Source organism: Onychomys torridus, chromosome 1 (genome assembly GCF_903995425.1).
Source record: "Onychomys torridus chromosome 1, mOncTor1.1, whole genome shotgun sequence".
Taxonomy (NCBI): Eukaryota; Metazoa; Chordata; class Mammalia; order Rodentia; family Cricetidae; genus Onychomys; species Onychomys torridus.
In genome coordinates, this window is record NC_050443.1 from 61294846 (window position 1) to 61315705 (window position 20860).

General features: G+C 52.3%; 1 protein-coding gene across 1 annotated transcript in view; it reads left to right on the top strand.

The window, feature by feature from the left end:
- The first annotated feature begins 1680 nt into the window (after window positions 1-1680).
- Window positions 1681-20860, top strand: part of Slc28a1 (solute carrier family 28 member 1) — a 49721-nt gene continuing 30541 nt past the window's right edge. The window contains exons 1-8 of the mRNA XM_036166621.1: window positions 1681-1725; window positions 2007-2118; window positions 2862-2947; window positions 4023-4114; window positions 8038-8221; window positions 11250-11391; window positions 12610-12723; window positions 14378-14455. Coding sequence (XP_036022514.1) covers window positions 2023-2118; window positions 2862-2947; window positions 4023-4114; window positions 8038-8221; window positions 11250-11391; window positions 12610-12723; window positions 14378-14455 — 792 coding nt within the window. The 5' untranslated portion in view covers window positions 1681-1725; window positions 2007-2022. The remainder of the gene's footprint in view (window positions 1726-2006; window positions 2119-2861; window positions 2948-4022; window positions 4115-8037; window positions 8222-11249; window positions 11392-12609; window positions 12724-14377; window positions 14456-20860) is intronic.

Genomic DNA, 20860 nt, shown 5'->3' on the forward strand with positions numbered 1-20860 from the left:
GCCTGGGTGAGATGAGACCCTATTCTTCCAACCAAATAGAAAAAGAAATTTTCCAAGAGCAGGGGGTATTCCTGACTCCAATCTCTTCTTTTCCAGATTTCCAAATTTCCAAAATAGCCAGTGTGCGCCTCTGTGTGAGGAGAATCTTTCGTGTATGTCATAAAGGATCATTAATCATTAAAGAGATGTTGCTAATTCTGTCTTGTAGGTTTAATGTTTAGTTTGAGGGCTGAAGACAAAAATGTTGTTCCTCTCCTCAACTCTGCAGGTGCTGCCTGGATGTTTAGAAAGGGGGAAGGGAAGGAGGAAGGGAGGGGGGAGGGAAGGAGGAAGGGAGGGGGGGAGGGAAGGAGGAAGGGAGGGGGGAGGGAAGGAGGAAGGGAGGGGGGAGGGAAGGAGGAGGGAAGGAGGAAGGGAAGGAGGAAGGGAGAGGGGAGGGAAAGAGGAAGGGAGGGAAGGAAGAAGGGAGGGGGAGGGAAGGAGGAAGGGAGAGGGGAGGGAAAGAGGAAGGGAGGGAGAGGGAAGGAGGAAGGGAGGGGGAGGGAAGGAGGAAGGGAGGGGGAGGGAAGGAGGAAGGGAGGGGGGAGGGAGGAAATGGTGTGATTTTGTTTGCTTTTGTGACTGTATGATGCTTAGACCTGAGCCGCCCCCATTTGTGACAGTGACATTGCTTTCTGAACCTTCCAGTTTCAGAAGATGAGTGCTCACTCATCCCTTGAGGAGAGCAGGCTGAGACACAGTGTGAAAACAAATCACCAGCTGCCTGACAGAGAGAGGAGCAGAGAGGGCGGGGACAACCAAGGTGGCTTCCTAGAGGAGGCGGCCAGAAGCTAGGCCGAGAAAAGGTCGGTGTGGGAAAGGGCAGGCGCCAACGGGACTGGCCTTGAGTGGACCTGGATCCCCCACCTCCTTTTCCCAAAACCGAGCTGGCATCCCTACCTCAGCTGTGGCCCTGAGCTCTGAGGAAGCCCAACCTACTCCAGCTCTGGACTCTGCCCAGGAATTTCCACAGAAGTGAACCGGCCAAAGCCCAAGCAGGTTGGACCCAGCCCTCCCCACAGCAACCTGTCCTTCTGTCAGTCCTGCCTGACATTGCCTGCCCACTACAAATACGTGAGTAGCACAGGGTCCTCTCCCTCTCTGCAGCTGTGCGCCGGTGTGTGGCCGGGCCGCAGGCAGGTCCCAGGCCCTTGAGGCATGCTGTGTGCCTGTGTGTGCCCCGGGCAGCAGGCAGTCCCAGAGGCCCTCGAGGCATGCTCCACAAGCTTTACTCCTTGAGTGATGTGCTTCCTGGGAGATCCACTTAGCCAGCTGCTGTGGACAACGCAGGATGCCCTTAAGGCTTAGAAAAGAGAGGGAAGCCCAGTAAGAAAGAGGGGACTTGGGAGTTCTTATTTTCAGACGAGCTAAAATCTGAAAGTAGCTTTGACTGAAAGGAAGTATGCTGGGCTTTGAATGGAAAAGTCCAGGGGGAGGGCTGGGGTCGGCTGCGTTTGGATCTAGGGGCTGGAGCCCTGTGTTCAAGATGGACGGCGTGAGCACTTCATTCACTGGCCATGATTTTCACCTGTTGTAGGAAGCGATGGACAGTGGTCTTTTCTGAACAGTGGCCATACCAAGTGCAGACATCACTCCTGCTTTTCCTTCCTGGTGACAAAGGGACAACTCACTACTTCTCCAGGAACACTCAGAGCTTGCAAGGACTTGCCTCTCAGAGGATCTGAAGTGAGGGCAGGAAGGGGTCTCTCTCTCTCTCTCTCTCTCTGGATCCTCTTGTTCTCACCTAGCCTTCCCTTCAGCTTTGGAGCCTTCCTGACCTTTTGTTTGTTTATTTGTTTTCCAAGACGACGTTTCTCTATGTAGCCCTAGCTGTCCTGGAACTCACTTTGTAGACCAGGCTGGCCTCGAACTCACAGAGATCCGCCTGCCTCTGCCTCCCAATTGCTGGGATTAAAGGCGTGTGCCATCACCGATGCTCAGCCCTTCCTGACTTCTTTGTCTTTCAGCTGAAAAGCCTGGCACATGGCAGACGACACACGGAGGCAAAGAGAGTCCGTCTCTCTCACACCTGTGGCCCACGGCCTGGAGAACCTGGGGGCTGAGTTCTTGGAAAGCATGGTCTGTCGGCTTCCCCCCCTAGCACCACAGCTCATGGGTGGGAGGGGCCTCGGTCTGCCTGCTTCCCCCATGCCGTCCTGCTCACCTCTGCTCACAGAGCGCCCCTCCCCCCCAAGCACAAAAAACATATCCTTTATTTCACCCCTTTAAAAGTGGGTCCTGAGTACCTACTGTGTGCTGCCTTGCCTGTCCTCACCTGAAAGGCCAGCAAAGGTCCCAGGAGGGAAGAACATTTGATCCACAAGAAGAGGAGAGAGGCAGATGATGGGGTGGGGTGTCCGAGGAAGCATCAGCATTCAAAGAACTTGCAATCTTGTCTTGGCTCCCCAAAGGCCAAGCTGAGGACCACATCTCCAACTGTGAAGCCTAATCTGACACCCTCCATTACCTGCCTTTCCTAACAAGGCTACCTCTCCTTTACTAATAACACATGGACAGTGAGGAAGAGGTGCCCTGGAGTCACATGGTGTGTGTGTGTGTGGATCTGCTGGAACCTTCCTTAGGTACTTCCATCTGGTCTCCAGGAAGCCACCGTATGTCTGTACATAGTAGGTGCCCAGTGCATGCTTTGCAGAATTTAATTAAGTAGCCCCCTATTTCCCATTCAGGAATCCAGTCTCTATCTCCACTCATGAGGTGCCTGTGTGTGCACAAGGCAGCCAGTGGCTTTCCTATCTCCTGCCCTTTAGCCACAGCTGTCTCTGGCGGGAAGACTGGCCCTGACTGCTCCCCGCTGGTTTTAGGAGGAAGGCAGGCTCCCATGCGGTACCTCAAGCCAGTCATCGGAGGGCAGAGGCAGCTGGAACAAAGCAGAGTCGAAGCCCAGATGGTAGGTGATCTTTGTGAGGGACTCGGGTCACAGGGAGAGGACGAAAGTCTGTCCAAAGGAAGTCCAGGGAAGGGAGTTCTGTAGACCTCTGCCTCAGGGGCGAGCCAGGCCTCGGCACCTGCTTGTAAACAGTCAGAATGTCATCCCAGTAGGAAGCCAATGTGTGCACGGGCTTCTCAGGCCCCCAACTGGCCAGGCCTCTCTGCCACCTCCCTCATTTGCCATTTAGTTGCTGAGCCACCTTGGGGGACTCCAAGGCTAGGTTTGTAACACTCCTGGCCTGGGCCAGACTTCCCACTTTATACGGACAGGAAGGGACCAATCTACAGGGTCTGGTGTGAGCCAAGAGGGTCCTGGCTGGCCAAATCCAGCTCTGGGCAGAGCAGGAAGGACATCCCAAGGACAGGGTGTGGCAGTGGGGAGATCCTCTAGCTTCTTGTGGGGGACTGGAGAAGATGCTTTGTTCCCCCAGGTGGGGAACTCTTGCAACAGCAGCAGAGGTTTGAATGTTATGAAGCAGCGAGGCGCTTGGCCAATGGGGCCCTAGGGGAGATTTGGGTAGCAGTCCTTCCTCCAGGGACAGGCAAGTGACCAGCTGACCAGAGGACTAGTGTCTATTCTGGACACCCGAGGCAGTGGGGTGGCCGACTGCATACTTTTGCATGTCTTGTCTCTTGAATTGTCAATAAATGTTCCTGTCCCAGGGGAACCAATTCAGAGCTGGGAAGCTCTCCATCTTGCTCACTGGGCAGGTGGAAGCAAGGAGGAGGTCGGACAGTCATGGTCGTGCTTTTCTGAATGCCTGTAAGCCTCTAGCTATGGGTTAGTTCCCTGTCACCCAAGAGCAGGGGTGGCCTTGCAGAGTGGTCTTGTAAATCTCAGCATGTGCAGAACCATTGGCTTGTGTCCTTTGACTGTGGCTGCTATTGAGCTTTGTGAGGTAGCAAGGCCAGCCTGGGCTTATCCCATCACTGCACTGGGAACATACCTGAGTAGCTTCTACCTGCGGGTTTGGGGCTCTCCAGTGGGGTAGAAGTTGGGGGCCACTTACGAACACTAGTGGTCCTCTCCTCAGGAGGAGCCTGCAGCTGACTGTGCGGGTGAGAAGCTTCTACAAGGAGCACAAGCAGCTGTCTGAGTGGGTCCTCACAGGCCTGCTCTGTACGGGTAAGTGGGGACCCACCCTGCCCCATTCCAGAGACAGCCACTGTCCCTCTAGTCTCCCCATCACAAAGCAGGCTCATTCACTCACCCCATCAGCCAATCAGGTTTGTTGAAGCACCAACTCGGCCAGCTCAAGAGAAGAGCTCAGGTCTCCATCAAACCTAACTGGATCCCATTCCCAACGAGCAACAGAGATGCCCAAATATGCTTACACAGCACAGTAAGCCACCTGGGAGGATGGTAACCTTCAGAGCTATGGTCTTGGACCAGCTAGGTACAGGGGAGGACAATGAGAGTTGAGACCCTCCCATACCCCACCCCTCAAAGTACAAAGGTCAGGGAGCAAAGGTGAAAACCGGCAGGGTGTGGGCTTTGATAGTCTAGTGCGGCTGAAGGGGGAAGTTTCTGAAGGCTGCCCAGCCCAAGTCTCCTGAGGCTGGAGGACTCTGAAGGGCCTGGTAATCGGGAGCGAGGGGGGCAGTTGATCTATTCAGGAACTTGGATTTGACCCTGAATCCAGAGATAGGCACGGCAGGATTTACACTGAGAATTGTCCAGATTGACATCATGCCCTGAGACAAAAATGGTTGCAGGACAGCCAGGGGATCCGAGGATCAAGGCAGTGATTGGTGCTTGCTGAACCTGGGAAGCGAGAGTGCGGGATGGAGGAGCTTCCTGCTTGGAGGACGGGGGTTGGGATAGAAATGGGACACACGATGGTTCCTTCCACAGAGCACAGGTGAAGGAGGTGGTCTCCACTGGGAGGGGGAAATCAAAACCATTTTCTAGGGGTAGAATTTCTAAGCCATGGGCAGATGAAGTCATTTCCAAAGGGCCTTTGCAGAGTGATTTGAGAAATGAGTTAGGGACGGAAAGTCTGCAACCAGCTACGTATAAGAGCTTGCAGAAGCCACGGGCTTCAAAGAGGGAAAGCCAACAGTATGTCTATAGAGGGTCAGGGATAAGGGCTGAGCAGTGTCCACTGATTTAGGGACAGGGATGTAAAGGTGGCTGTAGGGTAGTGGTGCATACCTCTAATTCTAACACTCGGAAAGCAGAAGCAGGCAGATCTCTGTGAGTTCGAGGCCAGCCTGGCCTACTCAGAGAGTTCTAAGTCAGTCAGAGTTACAGAGGTGAGACCCTGTAATAAAAAAACGGGGATGGATGAGGGGTCCAGTAGGGAAGAGAGTGAGTGCACATGACTAACTCTTTGCAGAAATATTTTTGTTTGTTTTTGAGACAAGAGTCTCACTTTGTAGCTTAGGCTGGCCTAAAGTTCACTGTATAGTGCAGGCTAGCCTTGAACTCATGGGATTCCTCCTGCCTTAGACTCCTGATTCCTGAAATCATAGGCATGAGACACCATTCCCTGCCAAGAGCAAGAAGGAAGTGTTAGGGGTCAGGGTGTGACCAAAGGTTGAAGACAGCTGTGTGTGTTCTTCTTCTTCTTCTTCTTCTTCTTCTTCTTCTTCTTCTTCTTCTTCTTCTTCTTCTTCTTCTTTTTTAAGACAGGGTTTCTCTGTGTAGCTTTTTTGCTCTGTGTAGCCCTGGCTGTCCTGGAACTCTCTCTGTAGACCAGGCTGGCCTTGATTAACTTCAAGTTTGTCATCTCTGGAGTGACCGGAGCTTGATTTCTGTGACTCCGGACTGTCCTTCAGAACCCTTTCTCCAGCAGGCCCTCACCACGACCATTCCTCAGTGTCCACTGACCTGTCCTCTACTTCTGCAACTGTCCTAGCTTCTCTCAGGGCAGGTGACTCTGGTGTCTCCTTTCTCCAGGGTGCACCCACCCTGGGCTCCCACCTGCCCACCTCACTGCACCACTGCAGGGCTTTTCTAGAGCGTCTGTGCTTGCTGTGGTGTGCAGCACTCCCGAGTTCTGCTACCCACAGGCCATACACAGCATTCCTCTCTGAAGGCCTGTGCTCTGTTGGGACTCCTCTCAGGAAGTAAGGCCTAGGGTCCCTCAGCTTGTCATGCCACAAACACCCTGAGCTTAGGCCAGTGTGTGAGGTCTATACCTCAATCTTCCGGCCCCGGCCCCAGGACCCTTGCTATGTCCTGCTGTAAGTAATGTGAGAGCCGGTGGCAGGGTAAGGTGAGACTCATATTTCCTTGAACTGCTTCACCTCACATTCTCCATTGGTGGCCAAGTCCTTTCTACTCTTCAAGAACCTTAGATTTTGAACCTCAAAAGCCAGGGAGAAGCATTTCCCCTCGGCTGTCTTCATGTTCCTTTTCTAAGGCAAACGCTCAGACTGGCTCAGTGGCCCACAGGAGAGCCAGGCCAGGGAACAGGAAACTGGAGGGGTAAACTGTTGTTGGTGAGGCTGGGGGATGGCTCCACCAGTACAGTGCTTGACACACAGCACAGGTCCCCAACATCCATGTGAAAACTCCATTATGAGTGTCCTCTTAGGTAGGAGATGTATTAGTAGTGTTGTGGGGTGTCCATCAGAGAAGACTGCTGAGACATGGGTTCAAGCCAATAGAACATTTTATTAGCCAGCCAGCGACTACCCGGGGTGTTCAAGATCCCAGTGTAGTCCCCAGCCTTTCTCAGGGTGAGCTTTTAAATGCAAAAACCATGTCCTGGGTCAGCACACTTCAGTTAACAAGAACAATGAGCCAGAAGCGAAACTACAGAAGCCAAAAAGCAAGGTTAGTACGTTCAGAGACTTTCCCAGAACTGTGGGCTTTGATAGATTAGATCTTTGTTTTCGTTTTGACAGGTGGTGCTGTCTATATGCTGAGTTTTATGGCCTGACATCATGGTGTCATTCCATCGTGAAGTCAGTTGTGCTAAGGTCTGGGGCCCTGTTACAGTGGAGTTCTTAATACTAAGGGCAGGCAGCATGGCAGGACTGGATGAGTGCAGGCCCAGGAGACAGAGTGGGGTTCCTTCTCTTAGAGCAGTGGTTCTCAACCTTCCCAATGCTGCGACCCTTTAATACAGTTCCTCATGTCGTGGTGACCCCCCCCACCATAAAATTATTTTCATTGCTACTTCATAACTGTAATTTTGCTACTGTCATGAATCATAACATAAATATCTGATATCTAGGATATTTATGACCCACAGGTTGAGAACCACAGTCTTAAAGGTTTCAAAGAGAGGAGGACAGTCATGTGCCAAGTAGTTAATGAGTAGTCAATAATATGTGCTTGTAGTCAGGTTGCCTGGGCAGCAGGGGAAGGTGGAAGCGATCCTCCTTAGTTACTGCAGGGTCACAGCAGGGGACTTATCAGGTTCCCAGAGTCAAGTAACCTGAGCCTGCTGAACTCTTAGAAATGAGGATTACAGACCCACAGACCTAGTAGGGTGCCTGCCATTTCTGTGAGAGCAGAGAGAGAAGGGGGCTGTGATGAGTGTGGCCTAAACCAGACCTAACAACCCTAGGCACAAGCAGGCACCCACACATACATAAACGCGCGCGCGTGCACACACACACACACACACACACACACACACACAAACGGGAGGGAGGGAGGGACGGGAGGGAGTGAAGGAGGAGAGAGAGAGATCATTGATTAACAGTGTAGGGTGGAGGCATGATCTGGAGTCTTAGAGTCACTGACTCACCCAGCCTGGTCCTCTAGACCTAGCATGGCTCAGCCAGGTGCACTGTTGAGGCCCATTATGTCGTTTCAGTTTCTCAGTCTCTGCCATCACTTTTATAACATGCAAAGGCCTTTTTTACACATTTTACCAGGGCCTCGGGCATGCTGGGCAAGCCTTCACCACTGAGCTGTGCCCCCAGTGCCCTAATAACCTTCTGACACAGTAGGGACAAGTGTTTTCACTTCTGGATGAGGAAAGCCAGGAGGAACTGGGTGACTTTCCTACCCCTAATGCTCCCTGGGCAGAGCCAGGGTTTAGAGCAGTGGTCTTCCCATGCTGAGCCGGCCAATGCCTTCTCCTGCAGCTTACATCGCCTTCCTGATCACCGCCTGCCTCCTGGACTTCCAGAGGGCCCTGGCGCTGCTGGTCATCACCTGTGTGGTTCTTGTCTTTCTGACCTACGATCTGCTGAAGAGGCTGCTGGGGCCCAGGCTCAGGAGGTGTGGGACGTTTCAAGGCCATTCTCGCCTGAGCCTCTGGCTGAAAAGGTGAGTGAGCCCTAGGCCTCTGGCCTCCTAGAGGAATGTGTCTCACCCTGCTTGTCCCCTGGAGCCCTCCCTGGGCAGAGGTGCTTGTTAGCTTCAAAAAGCATAGGCCAGCTCTGGCATTTTGCCAGTTTTTTGTGAGGGCTAAAGCCAGGCTGGTGAGAGTTTTCTATATTCAAGAACCTGGCCACTAAGCACAGAGGCCTTTCCATGATGTCTTATTAGGTGGATCACCTGGGGCTAGCTTATCAGCCAGCTGCAGAGATCACAGATGCCTGGGGACATCCCTGGAGCTCACTTCAACAGTTTAGGGCGGGCCATGTGCCAACACTTTAAATGAGCCCCCAGGGGATTCTGATATAATTAGCCATGTCTCTGAATAATAGTTTGGTGTTTGATCCCTGGAGTCCAAGGTAGAAGGAGAGAACTAACTCCCAAAAGCTGTCCTTTGACTTCCACATGCACGCACACACTTACACACACACACACACACACATACAAACACACACACACTTACACACACTCACACACACATATACAAACATACACACACTTACACACACATACACACACACATACAAACACACACACACATACAAACACACACACACATACAAACACACACACATACTCACATACACACACATACAAACACACACACTTACACATACACACACACATACTCACACATACACACACACCAATAATAAATAATTTTTAATAAAACATTATTTCAATAGTCCTAGAGCGTAAGAAGTGGCTCAGTGGTAGAAAACATTACCATTCTTGCAGAGGACCCTTGTTGAGTTCCCAGCACCCACACTGGATGTAACTCCAGCTCCAGGGGATCCACTACTCTGGCCTCAGCAGACACCTATATATTCATATGCCCCCACATAGATACACAATTAAAAATAAAACAAATCTTTTAAAAAGTTGGTTTTGGAAACCACAGAGATACCATCAAGAGGAGAGGGAAGTTAGGAAAAAGCGTATCAGATACCCTGCCACTCTTTTCTGTGGCTGTGACGAAATACTACAGACAGAGATATTTATAAAGAAGAAGGGTTGAGCCGGGCGGTGGTGGCGCATGCCTTTAATCCCAGCACTCGGGAGGCAGAGGCAGGCGGATCTTTGTGAGTTCGAGGCCAGCCTGGGCTACAGAGTGAGTTCCAGGAAAAGGTGCAAAGCTACACAGAGAAACCATGTCTCGAAAAACCAAAAGAGAGAGAGAGAGAGAGAGAGAGAGAGAGAGAGAGAGAGAAAAAAGAAAGGTTTACCTTGGCTCACAGTTCTGGAGTCTGAGCATTCCAAGAGGTTGGCACTGACATTTGTGTGGCCTTAGGCTTCAGCTCACAGCAGCAGAAGGATAAGCAAGAGCCCCTGGGAGAGCAGAAATAGCAGAGGCCAACCTTGATTCATACTAGCTGCCTGCTACCCACAGTAACTAATCCACAGCCGTGGAGGACAATTCACTCGTGTCCCCTACAACTAACCTGTCTCTGCAGGAGAGGACCTGATTATTTCTCAAAGGACTCTCCTTCCAGCACAGTGACCCTTAATTTCACCATGAAAAGCCAAACACGGTGGTGAGCACCCATAACCCCAGCACTTTGGAGCTGGAAGTGGGAGGATGGCAAGTGTGAGGCCAGCTTAGTCTATACATGACTCTGTCTCAAAACAAAACAGATTCAACATGGGTTTTGATGGGAAAAAACCACACCCAAACCATAGCATCCCTGCCTGGCCCACCCCAAACCCCATGCTTCTCACACACACAACGTGGCTTCCTGCCTCAACCGTTCAGAGTCTTTACTTGGTCTGACATGGACTGGAGAGGCCAGAGTCCAAAGTCTCACCCGAGGGTCAGGGCAGACTCCTTTTAGCTGTGAGCCTGTACATCAAAACAGTTTTGGTGCCTGCCCTGGATGTCACTCTGTAGAGCAGGCTGGCCTCGAACTCACAGAGACCCACCTGGCTCTGTCTCCTGAGTGCTGGGATTAAAGATGTGTTCTACCACCGCCCGGCAGGGCTTTAATTAAAAAAAAAACACAAAACAACAACAACAACAAAACCTATCTTATTATATTTGTTATTGTGTGCATGCGCATGATAGTTGTGGGTGGGCGTGGATGTATGTGGAGGTCAGAAGACAACTATCAGGAGTTGGTTTTCTCTTTCCACCATGGGGGGTGGAATTCAGGTCATCAGGATGGTATGGCAAGCGATTTTATCCACTGAACCATCTTGCCAGCTCAAGACCTTAAATCTTCAGATTCCAGAATTATTTTAACTCCTCCATGTGCTGCTTCCTGGGCAGCCTGGGGTGGTTGGACAACTCAGCCCCATGGCTTTGCTGGGCTCAGTCTACAGTGCTGTTCCCATGGGTTGGGATTGTACATCAATGCCTGTGCCTTTCCGAGGCTGACGTTGGATGTTGCTCATACATCCACTGTTCTGGGGCTGTCCAGGGTGGTCTTATTTCTGCCACAGGCCTCTACCCCCACATCCCCTAGACTGCTCCCAGCCTTCTTCGCAGTCTACTGGAAGAAGTCAGGTCCTATAGTTCTTGCATCCTGCGCATCTGCAGGAGCAGCACCATGTGGACCGCTGGAATTCAGCCAAAGATTGTTGTTTGTGCCTTCTACAGTGATGGCATATTAAACTGGAAATAGAGCAGTTGCCCAGAAAGAAAGCTCCAGAGAGCCACAGTGTTTCTCTGGCACATCTAGCTGAGTTCTGATTAGTGAATGCCTCTGATGAAACTATCCCAAAGACCCACCCAAAAGGATGGGAGGCAAATGGGTCTGGAATTGCTGAGAGCCAAGGAGAGGGTCTGTTCCCAACCATCAGAGTAAAGAACCTGTAACTCACAGGGCATTGTGTAGAGTACTAGGAAGAGTCACTCTTTCCCTGGGTCCCTAAGGGTGTGTGTGTATGTATGTATGTGTGTGTGTGTGTGTGTGTGTGTGTGTGTGTGTGTGTGTGAGATGCTAAGGCTGATGGCTTCTTACCTATCTCTCTCCTGTAGAGGTCTAGCCCTTGCTGCTGCCCTAGGCCTGATCTTGTGGCTATCTCTGGACACCTCCCAGCGGCCCGAGCAGCTGGTGTCCTTTGCAGGGATCTGTGTGTTCCTCACGCTCCTCTTCGCTGGCTCCAAGCATCACCGTGCCGTGAGTGTTCAGCTGGCTACCCAGGCTGGAAGCCAGTGGATGCTCTCTGTGGGCTGGGGCTGGGGCTGGGGGGAGATGGATGCTCCTGTTGGGAGAACACCTGAGGTTCAGCTGGGGAAGAGCAATGTGCACTGGGACAAGTTCCCTGTGCAGCTGCTGAGGGACATACTGGGCCTGGAGACCCTAAGTGGAAAGGTATCTAAGAAGTCCTTGAGTTCCCCAGGGAACAGGGGGCTTTCTGGGGAGGACTCCTGTTATATCTCCAAACTCACAGACCACTGGGGTTGTTTATTTCCTTAGTGACATGTTCCTTAGGTCTGTGAGCTCTGGAACCACCCCACCCCAGAAAATAGGGGACCTGAGAGCTTCCGGTTCTGTGGAAGAATCCCAGAGTATCCTGAAATCATTAGCTTACAATAGGGAATCCTGAGGTCTGCTTCCCAGACCCACAGCATCTCCTTGAAACATATTAGAAATGCTAAATCTTAGGCCTGACTTACCTATTGAGCTAGAAGCACTGGAGTGAGGCTGGCCCTCCAGGTGACTGATACACAGAGTGTCCTGTGCACGAGGGAAGTCCCTGCTGTACTGGGTGGATGGGCTCTTCTCTCACTGTCTCCATAGCTAAGCAACCATGCCCCAGAATCAGGACCCCTGTGCGCTTCAGAGCATGGCTGCACACGTGTCCGAGGGAGGGGTCTCAAGGAGTCATTCCGTGCTGAGTGGGAAAAGCAGCCCTAGGGCCTGGGCTCTCCTCTGTCACATGGTCCATCAAGAGACCTGAGATCAGGGGGCTGAGAGCCCATGGAGGGTAGATGGTGAGGGTCCAGGCAGACAGGAGTCATACACTGAGCTGGAGAGGAGCTGGGCCTGGGCAGGCTTATGTCTATATCCTAAGGCCATCATGGTCTGAGAATCGAATGCTGTGTCATGCTCGAGACCAGGCAAACAGCACAACAGTCTGCAGAAAACTGTACTATCCCTGTCTCCCAGCTGCCAAGAGCCTGGCCTAGTCTGAATCCGTCCGTGTGACTGTCAGCAGCAGGTCCAGGTCCAGTGCTGGGCTGGACCCAGGCAGCTGCAGGCAGGACAAAGCTCGCTCGTGGTGTCCTCCCCCTTTGACCCCCCCACTCTCCCCCCCTCCCCCCCCCCCCCCGCTGTGGACCTGTGAATCCCCCAAGCATCTCAGCTCACTAGGACCTTTCTCTTGGCTGGCAGGTGTCATGGCGGACTGTGTCCTGGGGCCTTGGGCTGCAGTTTGTGCTGGGTCTCTTTGTCATCAGAACAGAACCAGGATTTGTTGCTTTCCAGTGGCTGGGTGATCAGATCCAGGTGTGTATGTTGGACCCTGCTTCCGAAGAGTTGGGGAGAGGCCACTTGATTTAGGAGAACATAAGTGTGGAGGTTGCAGAGTTGGTTTGGGACCAGCAAAACTAGGGCCCCATAGCTGGGGTGAGGACCAGGGTGGGGGTGGGGTGGGATGGGCTGGCCAGGAGCTCACAGGAGCCACCAGCAAGGAACCCAGCCATTCTCATCCTTTCAGAGGCTGGGTCTGGTGTCCATGGATTCCCAGATGGTGAGGTTCTCAGGGTGTGCAGATGCCAGGTCATGTGACGTGCAGTGCTTTTCAGTGGCTTAGGATGTATATGAGTTCAAATTACTAACAACAAAAATTACCCACTTAGCACTTGGATTTAGAAAGAATGTTTATTGAAGTCATACTTGGTTTTGTTTTCTTTTTTTCAGTTGCCTTTATTTATTTATTTTTTTTTAGACAGGGTCTCATTATGTAGCCTTTGATGGTCTGGATCTCAGTCTGTAGACCAGGCTGGCTTCAAATTCACAAAGACCTGCCTACCTCTGCCTCCCAAGTGCTGGGATTAAAAGCATGCACCGCCATGCCAGGCTGATATCATCTGGTTTTTATTATTAAGAGTTGTTGCATGTAAAAACTCTTGGAGCTAACCTGGCTTAGTGTGTGTGTGTGTGTGTGTGTGTGTGTGTGTGTGTGTGTGTGTCTTCACGTGTATAGCTATAAGTGTACATGTATGTAAAGGTTGGAAGACAGTCTTAGGTGTTGTTCCGCAGGCAACATCTCTTTCTTTAGAGACAGGGTCTCCCACTGCCCTGGAGCTTGCCAAGTAGGAAGGCTGTGCAGAGATCCTGAGGGTCCCTGTGTCCACTTTCCCAGCACTGGAGTTCTAAGCACCCAGTCCCACACCTTGTTTTTTAAAACTATGGATTCTGGGGATCCAAACTTAGGTCTTTGTTCCATTGAGGCAGGCAGTGTCCCAACTGAGCTATCCCCTCAAATTTCAGGGCTTGATGTTTGCTTATTTTGCTTTTTGAGACAGTCTCACTGAATAGCCCAGGCTGGCCTTGAACACCTGGCAATCCCCCTGCCTCCATTTCCCCAGTGAGATTACAGGCATGAACTAGCTCTTGAAGTTATATATCTGTTTTGTTTTGACAGTGTCTCAGTGTAGTCAGGTCAATGTCAAACTCACCATGATAAACTACATGTAACAACGTTTACAGCTTTGACTCTCCCCCCCACTTTTTTTTGTTTTTTTGAGACAGGGTTTCTCTGTGTAGCTTTGCGCCTTTCCTGGAACTCACTCTGTAGCCCAGGCTGGCCTCGAACTCACTCTGTAGCCCAGGCTGGCCTCGAACTCACTCTGTAGCCCAGGCTGGCCTCGAACTCACAGAGATCCACCTGCTTCTACCTCCAGAGTGCTGAGATTAAAGGCATGAGCCACCACCTCTTGGCCAGCTTTGACTCTTGTAGGTCTTATTAAATTAAACACTGCTGTTGGAGGCTGTGCACAGGGACTGTGTCCCAGAGCTGGTACATCTTGAGGCAGGAAGGCCTGTGGCCATGGCGCCCTTCTTTCATCCGGGCTGGACCTACTCACTCCAGCCGGGCTTTCTGGCTGTGGCTGCCCCTCCTCCCTTCCGAGTCCCACTGTCTTTGTGTCTCCTCTAGGTCTTCCTGAGCTACACCGTGGCCGGCTCCAGCTTTGTCTTCGGGGAGGCTCTGGTCAAGGACGTCTTTGCCTTTCAGGTAAGTTGAGTCTTGCTCCAGCAGGGGTCTGAGCTCAGGTCCCAGCCGTGGGAGCCAGCTGAGCTCAGAGGAGTTGACCCCAGGCCCATGAGGGTTCCAGTGAACACAGGCTGGTCCCTAGGGTGCTAATGAAGCTGGAGCTCAGGGTGGGGAAGGACCCAGCAACCTGTTTGATGATATTTGTGCTGTATTTTGTTAAATGTGGGCAAGTCTGCTATTTCTGCATTATTTTTTGTAAACGCTAATCACAGAACTGCTAGAAAGCTGAGGTCAAGAAGTGGCCACTGAGAAACAGCTCCCAACTTGCTGCAGGGACACTGGTTCTGTAAATGCAGTTTCCTGTGAGACCCTCCTTCACAGCCAGCCTCCTCCTCAGAGGCCTCCCGGCTCTTATTCCAGTCATAGGCTGCAGCTCCCTCCCTCTCTCCTCCCTCTTCCTTCCCCCTCTTCTCTCTCTCTTCTGCTCTCTCAACATTTTATTGTACATCTACAGTCATGCAAAATATTACAGGAGAAATTAAAATTAAAGTTACCCTTCTGTTTTACAAACCCCATTGTCTCATGGCAGAGCCCAGGCCTGGTTCAAAACAGCTCAGGCCGGAGACACTGCTGTTCTGGATGGAGTTGTGATTATGTTTCTCTTCTTAACCTGGCCAAGCCTCTGAAATGCCTCGGTTAGTGAGTACTTGAGCACAGCCTCCCTTTAGTATAGTCTGCTTTACAGCCAAACTGTCTAGAGACCCTGAAGCTCACTCCAAACTTACACCGCATTTCCAAAAGCCAGGCAGAGTGAGTGACAGGCTGGCCCCAGTTTTCTGCCTCTGATGCCATAGTAACAGGGAGATGAAGCACTGTTGCCTGTCCAGCCACTAAACCCATGGAGGGGTTGCACAGACCATGTAGGCAGGTTCTGAAGCTTCGGCCTTTAATTCTTACCAGTTTTCCTTGGAGCTCAGTGGCCCTTTGAGAAAGATCCAGCCTGTCCAGAGTGTGAATGATGCCAGTACCACCAGGAAAGGTGTGCCAGGTTCCTAGAGACTGCCCAACCCTGGGCAGATTTGCCCTGGAGGGATCCATTGTGTGAGATATTGGGAAGGGTAGCCTTGGCCATGCCACAAGCTCACCTGAGTACCGCTCCCACAGGGTGTGAGGCCTGTTCTTCTCACATCTGCAAAACTGAGTAGGGGCACCCAAAGTTCCAGGGGAAGGAGGTGAAGATCCGCTGCAGGTCACTTCTCAAAGGCATCTCATGGTAGAGCCCTGACAGCTTCTTGGCTTCAAACAATATACAACAGCCCTACCTCCAGTGTGCGGGCTTCCGGTGCCGGAGGCAGATGCAGAGCCTGTGGGAGAGAACTTGTCACTAGGGACGCTGAGGGACACTGAGTGAGACCCCTAAAATGTGGAAGAGTTCCAGGACAAAGGGTTGGGAGGTCCTGGAGCCGGAAGCAGGAAGATGAAATAGTGTGGGCAAAGGCTTGAGGGGAAGCTTGGGGGGGGGGAACTGGGAGGAAGCTAGGGAGGAGCTGGGGGGAGCTGAGGGGAGCTGGGGGAAGCTGGGAGGAAGCTGAGGGGAAGCTGGGGGAACTGGGAGGAAGCTAGGGAGGAGCTGGGGGAACTGAGGGAAGCTGAGGGGAAGCTGGGAGGAAGCTGAGGGGAAACTGAGGGGAAGCTGGGGGAAGCTGGGGGAAACTGGGGGGAACTGGGAGGAGCTGAGGGGAGCTGAGGGGAGCTGAGGGGAAGCTGGGGGGAAGCTGGGAGGAAGCTGGGAGGAAGCTGGGAGGAAGCTGGGGGGAAGCTGGGGGGAAGCTGAGGGGAAGCTGAGGGGAAGCTGAGGGGAAGCTGGGGGGAAGCTGAGGGGAAGCTGAGGGGAAGCTGGGGGGGAAGCTGAGGGGAAGCTGGGAGGAAGCTGGGAGGAAGCTGGGAGGAAGCTGGGGGGAAGCTGGGAGGAAGCTGGGGGGAAGCTGGGGGGAAGCTGGGGGGAAGCTGGGGGGAAGCTGGGGGGAAGCTGGGGGGAAGCTGGGGGGAAGCTTCGGGAGAGCTGGGGGGAAGCTGAGAGGAAGATGGGGGAAGCTGGGGGGAAGCTGGGAGGAAGATGGGGGAAGCTGGGAGGAAGATGGGGGAAGCTGGGAAGAAGCTGGGGGAAGCTGGGAGGGGAACTGGGAGAAGCTGGGGGGAAGCTGGGAGGAAGTTGGGGGAAGCTGGGAGGAAGTTGGGGGGAAGCTGAAGGGAAGCTGGGAGGAAGTTGGGGGAAGCTGAAGGGAAGCTGGGGGGAAGCTGGGGGAAGCTGGGAGGAAGTTGGGGGGAAGCTGGGGGAAGCTGGGGGGAGCTGGGGGGAAGCACAGAGCCAGCCCCAGTTTGAGGCATGAAAAACGTCTCGAAGGGGACTAGAGATGGTCTGTGAGTTCAGTGGGACTCTGGCTTGAAGGGTCTTAATGCCAAGCTGAGGCATCTGGGATCTTCTGTTGAGACAGAGCCTGGATATAGTCCAAATTGGCCTCAAACTTGTGATCCTCCTGAGTTCTGGGATTACAGGCATGTGTTACCATGTGTGCCCGGCATCTGGGTTTTCTCCACGAGTTGAGGAACCGCTGAAGAGTTTTGAGCAATCCCGACTCCATCAATGGTTGGTTAACATGTCAACAGCAGATAGGAAAGACGGTAGGCACTATGCTAGTGTGTGTGCTGGGAAGAGGCCCAGCAAAGAAAATGTGTTATAGCCATGGGAAGCCAGGGTAGGGACAACAGACAGCTGTGTATCATTTATCTCTCGATTCCACGTTGCTGTCCCAAGAGTATTTACCATTTGAGGACAAGGCTTGTCTCACTTTGTATCCTCCATTCAGTCTTAAGCCTCACAAAGCCAAGCCCAGGGACTCCGTTGTTTGCTGAATGAATGAAGTAAATGAGTGATGAATCTGGAATGGTCCTGGGAAGTCCCTTTGTGCTCGCTAGGAATCCACGTCCCTGTGACTGTATGGCCCTGGAGTCATTTCCCTGTGGTCTAACACAAGGGCTGAACTACCTTTGTTTCTTTTTCCAGACAGGGTTTCCTATGTAGCTCTGGCTGTCCTGGAACTCTCTGAGGACCAGACTGGCCTTAAACTCACAAAGATCTGCCTGCCTTTGCCTCCTGAGTGCTGGGATAGGGTCTCACGTAGCCCAGGTTGGCCTTGACCTCATCACAGAGCTGAGTATGAACTTAAATTCATGATCCTTCTACTGTCCCTGGGAAGTGCTGGGCTTACAGGCATGCAACACCATGCCAGATTCAAGGACCCTTCTCTCCAGCTCCCACAGCAAGGCCCAAGGCCTCTAATCCCTCAAGGGCTGACCGCAGACTATGAAGCAATTCAGGGTCATTACAAACCACTTTGTCCCACTCAGTGCCGGATGTTCTAGTGGAAGAGAAGGAGAAAAGCTTGGGGGTTGGGGCAAGGGGAGAAAGTCCTAATAACTGCTACAACTTAGAGAAGATGTGGCCAGACTATTTAATTTCAGTCTCACGCTAATGCTTCAGAGAAAATACCATTATCCCCTTTATAGATGAGGGGCCTGAGGCTTAGACTGGCTGTCGCTTGTGCCAAGTCACTGGCCTGCTAGTTAAGAAAAGAGCCTCAGCCCAATGTGCTTGCTTTTTAGTTTCTGTGCCCTGGCATTAGAGCTCTTTTCTTTTATCTATTTATCTATCTATCTATTTAATTTTAAAGTTTTATTATTAAGAGAGTTTCTATTCATTTTACATACCAACCACAAATCCCTTCTCCTCCCTCTTCCCTCCCCCCAGCCTTCCTCCCCAAACCACCCCCCATTCCCACCTCCTCCAAGGCAAGGTCTCCCATGGGGAGTCAGCAGAGCCTGGAACATTCAGTTGAGGCAGGTCCAAGCCCCTCCCCCCTGCACCAAGTCTGCACAAAGGTGTCCCACCATAGGCACTGGGCTCCAAAGAGCCAGTTTATGCACCAGGGATGGATCCCCATCCCACTGCCTGGGGTCCCCCTAAACAGTTCAAGCTAAACAACTGTCTTGCCTATCAGAGGGCCTAGTCCAGTCCCACAGGGGTAGAGCCCTTTCCTTAGGTGGAAGGGGATCTGGGTCTCAGAACATCTGTTCTCCTCCTGGCTTATAAGAGATAGCATTCTTTGAGGTTGCTGGTTGAGCAGGACAAAACCCCCGCTCACACCTAGCTGGGGGGGGGGGCAGGGCTGCTTCTTGGCTCACGAACTAGAAGGGCAGGTGGACCAGGCAGAGGCCAGAACCAGGCCTCAAAACAGCTACGGTCTCACAGTCTCTTTTAGCCTCCAGGGTCAGCCTCATCTCTCACACTGTGTTTACCCCATCAACACCAGATGTTCGGTCTTCCAGCTAGCATGGACCCTGTCTTCCCTGCCAGCTGGATAGGTCCTGTGGCAAGGTTCTGATTGGGCTTGAACCAGTTACCCTGCATCCAGCATCTGGAGGAGCTGAGCTCTTGTGTTCTGAAGCTGGAGCCATGGGGCTAAAGCATTGATTGAATGGAAGTAACCCTTAGAAATGCATCCTCTAGCCGGCCAGTGGTGGCACACACCTTTGATCCCAGCACCCAGAAGCAGAGGCAGGTGGATCTCTGAGTTCAAGGCCAGCCTGGTCTAGGGAGTGAGTTCTAGGGCAGCCAGGGCTACATAGAGAAACCTTGTCTCAAAACACAAAACCAAAGGAGAAAAGTATCCTTTGGAGTATCTCCCAGGAGAGGCGGGCACTGGTAACCAAGGCAGCCAGCTAGCTCCCTGGAGGACCTATGATCGATTATATTTTCAGGGCCCCCTAGAGTCCCAAGCTTCTGTTAGGGGTCTAATACAGGATAAGAGCAATGAAGGCAGACGGCATCCCTGCCTGGGAAAAACAGCGATGGGCATGGAGCCTTTGCCTGGTTTTCCTCTGTAGTGTCTCACGGCTAACCTGGGACTGTATCTGGGAGTCTGGGCTGTACTTCCTGTTCAATGTTTAACTCTTTTGTTAATGAGTTGTATATGCAGAAAGGCAAGCTCCAACAGGCCTTAGGACACAGAAAAGATTAAATTTTATGATTGGAAAGTACAGGGACTTCAGGTCCTGCTGGATCCAGGTGCTCGGGGATCTATCTGCCTTGGTCCATCCTGGTTCTGATTTCCAGTTTTAACTATGAGGAGGCTACCTTGAGGTGGTGGCAAATATTTACCAGGCTGGTATCCAACAAGCTTTAGCAACATTAGAAAGGAGAAAGAAGGAAGTTGGGAGAAGGGAGGGAGAGAAGGAGAGAGACAGACAGACAGACAGAGGCTGATGGCACACATGAGACACAGTCAGGACACACCCCTGACCTCCCTTGTCATGCCAGGAGTCCAAGGCTGAGAGTGAAGAAGCTGGCTGTTGATGGACAGGAAAACCTCCTAAGGAAGGAAGGGGCTCCAGGCCAGCCAAGCGGCAGCCGGTTCTCGAAGGCTCCCTAGTCAGACTGTCAGTGTCCCTGGGATGGCTCTGTGTCCTCCCCTCTCTGGAAGAACACGCACACATCTCCCACGTGTCTCTCCTCCAATCACCCTTTAGAACTGTCAGAGCTAGGCAGGAGCCCCGTGGCCTTTGACTTCTCCCCTTTGACTTACAGAGGGTCTAGCCAAGCTCTGGTCCATAATCACTCAGGGAGGCAGGGTTGTCCTGGGCTAGACCTGTCACCGTGCTTCCAGTAACAAGAGTCAGCCCCTTCCTCACACTCTGAGATGACACCAGTAGTGGTGTGTTTTTCTTGTAAACCCAGGAGCACCCTTACTAACACTGGAAATGTGCTCATGCTAACAAAATATTTGAGGACTAGATATTCAGTGAGGGAAGGAGAAACACATGGCTCATCCCTGACCAGCCTCAGCAGTTTGTGGTCCAGTCCAAGAAATTTCCTGGACCCTGGGAGATCAGTCCTGCACATAAATTCCTCATCAGTATGTTAGCCAATGGCAACCTTAGCTAGGCCAGGACACAGGACGCAGATACACACACACACACACACACACACACACACACACACACACACACACACCCCTCCCTCCCTTTCAACATTGAGACTTGCCCTCAAGGTCGGGTCAGGTATTGAGCTCTTCCTGTGAAGAATCTCCCAAATCTAGTCTAAGTTTTTGGCCAGTGTCCACTCCAGAGACGCCTTCCCTGAGCGCCTGCAGATTTTTAGAAGCCAGGCTGTCTCCTGCTGGGACTTGGTCCACATGATCTTTTCTTCAGGAAGTAGAATCACCCTGGGACTTCTTCAGCCTGTAGCTTCTCCTGGGCCCAGAGTTCGGCACAGTCCACATGGTGTCCCGTCCTGGCTGTGTCTGCTAGATTAGTCACCCTCACCCCCCCCCCCCCTGCCCCCACCCCTGCCCCCACCCCTGCCTGGCT